Source organism: Quercus suber, unplaced genomic scaffold, assembly GCF_002906115.3.
Source record: "Quercus suber isolate HL8 unplaced genomic scaffold, Cork oak 2.0 scaffold_204, whole genome shotgun sequence".
Taxonomy (NCBI): Eukaryota; Viridiplantae; Streptophyta; class Magnoliopsida; order Fagales; family Fagaceae; genus Quercus; species Quercus suber.
Window position 1 is genome coordinate 939,035 of NW_027069662.1, and position 5,591 is coordinate 944,625.

The following is a 5,591-nucleotide window of genomic DNA, read 5'->3' on the forward strand; positions in this document are numbered from 1 at the left end:
CCGATAGGCCTCTGATGGGATAGAACGACTCAGAAAAAAAGGCCAATAGTTGATCAACAGATGGAAAGAGGAGATAGGAAGATGAAAACTAAAAAGAGAAGTATGTAAAAGTAAGAAAGTGGGGGGGGAAGAAAAAGAAAAAAGGAGGAGATTTTTTTTTTTTTTTTCATTTTGTTTATTTTCTTTAGTGTTGTTATTGGTTTTTTTGTCTTTATGTGATTTTAATTAATGAATTCAAAACATTTGAAAACTTTGTCAAGTTTCTAAAGGTTCCTTCTTTGTTTTTTGTATTTTGTTTTTATTAAATTGATTAGGTCTTGTGTATTGGTTGCCTTGAGTTTAAACTAATTTTCTTAGCTTTGATCTAATTTATATGCTTAGGATTAGGGTCTTAGAATTAATGATTAAATATGTTTAGAATTAATAGATTAATTTTAACAATTTTCTTATTTGATTTTTATGTTACATCAAATTATCAAGATGTTCTACACGTGTATTTTTGAATTATCAACTTTAATTTTAATTTATAATATTATCAAGATTATATTAATTTTAGAATTATCAATTTTTTAATATGTTTTTTTAAAATAATTATCAATTTAAAATTCAATTTGGCATTATCAATTTAATTTAGTTTTAGGAAGAAATCCTACCCCTTATTTTAGTGGGATAATTATTTACACTTGATAATTTTTTTTTTCTTTTATCTTTGTTGAATCTATTAAAATATATAATTATTTATACATTTATTTTATAAGCTTTTTCATCAAACCGTGCAAAGCACGGGCCTATAACTAGTTCATGGTAAAATTAATACATCTTAATGCATCTAATAATGTCTCAAAAAACTCACATTTTCTCTAAAATATCAATCTGGTGAGCGATAGTGGGCTACAACAATTCGTGTCCACTGAGCCGCTAGAGAAGATCATGGAGAAAATTGAGGACTTCGCGAAGGTGGAGAAGCTGAAGGTGAAGAGCAAGAAAGATTGGGGTGTGGAGCTCGGAGGGCAGAGCAGTAATTTGGTGTTTGGTGTCGATGTTTACCGGTTAACGGAGAAGCTGGTGGTGGTGGAGGCTAAAAAAAGGCGGCGGCACCGGTTGTTACAAAGATACATGGAAGAACAAGCTTAGACCTCAACCCAATGGCTTATCATTATCGATGACAATGTCTCCTCCTCCTCCTCAGCCTGAAACTTCCCAGATTGTCGGTTGCTAAATATGTTCATTTTGTCATTCAAAAACAAAACATTCATGATGAGGAACCCAGGAAATCTGGGTGTGTTGTATGTTAATAACTTAGTACAGTGTAAAATATATTTCTAAGTAAGGTTATAATTGTATTTTGGTGTTTGCGTTTGTGTATTTTTTGTATGTGGAATAAAATATTATACTTAAAAAATAGGTCTAGTTCGTGATGGAGTTTCATTTTTCAATGTAACAGCAGCTCTATCGTTCTGTTCTGTTTCTGTATATCTTTGTGTACATGAGAACAACAACAGTGATGGACTAATTGGTAATTACACTAATTGCAGATTTCTTAGGGGTGTATGGTACACTCACTCAAACACACATTTTTAGTTTTTAAACAATATTACATGTATTTTCATATATTTTTTCATCCACACATATTTTCAAACAACAAAACATATGTTTTTAAACATATGTACCAAACACTCCTTTAGTTCTCCTGCATAATTTTTGTTCCATTTTTACTCTGTTAAGATTTTTGTTTGATTTCTGTGATTTCGTATCTGAGTTCACAGAGATGGTAATAAATCAAATCTTTGAAGGTTGTATCAATTTTGTTAAGGAATATTGTATTTTTCTTGGCTTTAGTGGATAATAAAGATTATTCCTTTACCCCAAAAAAAAAAAAAAAGGTTTAGGCAAAGAAAGGGATCCGAAATATTTAAATAAATAACAGTGAAATTTCCTCGGATCTGAAACGGTTCCTGTCTCGGCTTCTGGACACGAATCCCGAGAAGAGGATCACCATTGATGAGATGATGAGGGACCCGTGGTTTAAGAAAGGGTACAAGGAAGTGAATTTCTACGACGAGGAGGTTAAGGTGGAGGAGTTCAAGGTTACAGAATTGAACGCCTTTGATATCATTTCGTTCTCGTCGGGTTTGAACTTGTCTGGTTTGTTCGACGACTCGTGTAACTCGAGCGACAGTGAGCTACAACGATTCGTGTCCACCGAGTCGCCGGAGAAGATCGTGGAGAAAATTGAGGACTTCGCGAAGGTGGAGAAGTTGAAGGTGAAGAGCAAGAAAGATTGGGGCGTGGAGCTCGGAGGGCAGAGCGGTAATTTGGTGTTTGGTGTCGATGTTTACCGGTTAACGGAGAAGCTGGTGGTGGTGGAGGCTAAAAGAAGAGGCGGCGACACCGGTTGTTACAAAGATATGTGGAAGAACAAGCTTGGACCTCAACTCAATGGCTTATCATTATCAATGGCAATATCTCCTCCTCCTTCTCCTCAACCTGAAACATCCCAGATTGCCGGTTGCTAAATATGTTCATTTTGTCATTCAAAAACAAAACATTCATGATGAGGAACGCGCGAAATCCGGGTGTGTTGTATGTTAGTAACTTAGTACAGTGTAAAATATATTTATCAGTAAGGTTATAATTGTGGTGGTGTATTTTGGAGTTTGTGTTTGTGTATTTTTTGGATGTGGAATAAAATAAGTAGGTCTAGTTTGTGATTGAGTTTCAGGGATTTTTTTTAAAAATAACAACAAAACCCAAACAATATTATTAGTTAGGCAACGTTTTAAACATATTTCATTTCTAGCAATTTGACTACAGAGTAGTCGATTTTACTGTTCATAATGCCTTTTTTTATGGGTGGCGTTGGAAAGAAGTCGACTTTAGTGGAGTCAACTTCTACAGAAAGAAGTCGACTTCAGTGGAGTCGACTTCTTTACAAAGAAGTCGACTCCACTGAAGTCGACTTCTATACAAGCAAATCCACTATCTAAAAATTCAAAGAAACCTCACAACCAGAGAAGCGTTCGCCGTACCCGATCGTGTTCTTCGCCTGGGTTCGTGCTTCGTCGCCGGTGAAGAAATCGGCGCCTGGGTTCGTGCTTCGTCGCTAGTGAAGAAATCGGCGCCTGGGTTCGTGCTTCGCCGTCGGTGTTGCTGGGTTCGTCGGGGTCCTTCGCCTGGGTTCTGGTGAAGAAATCGGCGCCTGGGTTCGTGCTTCGCCGTCGGTGTTGCTTCGCCTGGGTTCGTCGGGGTCTGGAATGCTTCGCCTGGGATGCTGGGTTCTTCGCCTGGGGTCTGGAATGCTCGTCGGTGTTGCTATGTTCTTCGCCTGGGTTCGTCGACGCCTGGAATGCTTCGCCTGGGATGCTGGGTTCGGTGTTGCTGGGTTCTTCGCCTGGAAGTTGTGGGTTTTTGGTTCGTCGGCGCCTGGAATGCTTCGCCGGTGTTGCTGGGTTCTTCGCCTGGAATGGTTCGCCTGGAGGTAGTGGGTGTCTGGGGAAGTCGACTTCAGTGGAGTCGACTTCTTTGTACAGAAGTCGACTCCACTGAAGTCTACTTCTTTGTGTAGAAGTCTACCCCTCTAAAGTCGACTTCTTTAAAAAAAGTAATATGAACAGTAAAATCGACTCCTCTATAGTCGAATTGCTAAAAATGCAATATGTTTAAAACGTTGCCTAACTAACAATATTGTTTGGGTTTTATAGTTATTTTCTAAAAAAATCCGAGTTTCAGTTTTCAATGTAACGGCAGCTCTGTAGTTCTGTTCGGTTTCTGTATATCTTTGTGTACATGGGAACAACAACAGAGATGGACTAATTGGTAATTACACTAATTGCAGATCTCTTACTAGTTAATGGTACACTCACTTAAATCTATATTTTTAATTTTTAAATAATAATACACGTATTTTTATATATTTTTTTATCCACACATATTTTTTTACATGTTTTGAAATAATAAAACATATAATTTTAAACACATGTATCAAACCCTCCCTTTAGTTCTCCTCATCATTTTTGTTTTATTTTTACTGTGTTAAGATTTTTGTTTGATTTCTGTGATTTTGTATTGAGTTCACAGAGATAGTAATAAATCAAATCTTTGAAGGTTGTATCAATTTCGTTAAGGGATATTGGATTTTTCTTGGCTTTAGTGGATAATAAAGATTATTCCTTTACACCCCCCCCCCCCCCCCAAAAAAAGGGTTTAGGCAAAGAAAGGGATCCGAAATATTTAAATAAATAACAGTGAATTTTCTTAAATTGATTAATTGTAAATGACCAGTGAATAAAAAAAATTGTAGGTATGAGTACCATGTGCATCTTAATAGAAGTATTTTGACTCTTTTATTTTTTTATTGGAAGACTGAAATTTTTATAAAACTTAAAAAAAAAAAAAAAAAATGCAAGATATGTCCTAAGAACATGCGCCCTCAATCAGATTGGGCGTTTCCTCCAACCATACAACAAAATCACCCACATGTTTTGCAAATTGGGCTAAGATGTGGGCTGGCCTATTGCCATCCCGTTTGACATGAATGAAAGATACAAAGTGAAATTTATCCATTTGGGCCAATATGCTATTCGTGATTGTTTCTATAGATGCAGGTGCCTTCGAGGTGCCTGTCAGGATATTCTTGAGGGTGCTAGAGTTCGTTTTGAAGTAAACTTCCCTGAACCCCATCTCCCACACAAATTGGACAGCAATCTCCATGGATTTTGCCTCCACTTCAAGCGATGCCAAAGTGGCTGGGTGCCTCTTACTCATTGCTGCCAAAACCATACCTTGAGAGTCTCGTAACACCATCCCAGTGCCTGTAGCTCGCAGTTTAGTGAAAACCACGCCATCAACATTCATTTTGAACCAAGGTGGGTCTAGAGGGTGCCATCTGACCTGTACTGCTGGGTTCATACAGCTCACCCTTTCATCTGCCGCCTTGTACTTCTCCACCAGAGATGCTGAGCGTTTGACCATAGTATTGCCAGCAAGTTGTCCACCCCCATTTCGAATTGTGTTCCTGTCCTTCCAGATTTCCGAGCATAATGACAGAACTTTTTCCATTAAACCTGAGCATATCGATTTGTGATGCACCAGCTGCCACACAACATCAATAAAACTCCACTTGCTCTCTATAGAGAAAGGGAACACCATTTTACTATTGCTCCACACTTCCTTCGCCCTATTGCAAAACCAAAATAAATGCAGGCTAGTTTCTGCATCCTTCCCACACTGAGCGCATATATCATCCTTGGTGATTTGCCTCTTTTTCAATTTAGATTTGGTTGCTAAGGCTTCACAACAAGCCCTCCAGGCAAAACTCCGAGTCTTGTTAGGGCGTTTCAAATTCTAGATGCTTTTCCAGACATGCTTCATTCCCTACTCATTAGTGCTTTCCTCTCCATTGTTATCCCCCATCTCCTTAATACTATGGTAAGAATTGTCGACAAAGAATTCTCGTTTCTTGTGCCACTCCAAACAATCCTATTCGCGGGTAGCCTTAGGTTCAATGGTATGCTCAGTATCAAGTCCGCTTACTCAAAGCTAAAGAGTTGCCTGATCACAACAGATAACAGAAAACAATATTGATAACGAAA

At 37.9% G+C, this 5,591-nt stretch overlaps 2 protein-coding genes across 2 annotated transcripts; one reads left to right on the plus strand and one right to left on the minus strand.

The window, feature by feature from the left end:
* Positions 1-1,932: 1,932 nt before the first annotated feature.
* Positions 1,933-2,715, plus strand: LOC136061551 (CBL-interacting serine/threonine-protein kinase 11-like; the record flags this gene model as incomplete). Its single annotated transcript, XM_065779306.1, is given in 1 exon segment — positions 1,933-2,715. A coding segment is annotated over 1 exon segment (584 nt), but the record flags the coding sequence as incomplete, so codon positions are not given.
* Positions 2,716-4,413: 1,698 nt separating this feature from the next.
* LOC136070030 (uncharacterized) lies at positions 4,414-5,148 on the minus strand. Its single transcript, XM_065779289.1, has one exon. The coding sequence runs from the start codon at positions 5,146-5,148 to the stop codon at positions 4,414-4,416; it is 735 nt and encodes a 244-aa protein (XP_065635361.1).
* Between the last annotated feature and the right edge of the window lie 443 nt (positions 5,149-5,591).

What these genes read in the sequence shown, in the direction of transcription:
- LOC136070030 (XM_065779289.1), bottom strand. Translation starts at nt 5,148, where the DNA reads ATGGTGTTCCCTTTCTCTATAGAGAGCAAGTGGAGTTTTATTGATGTT.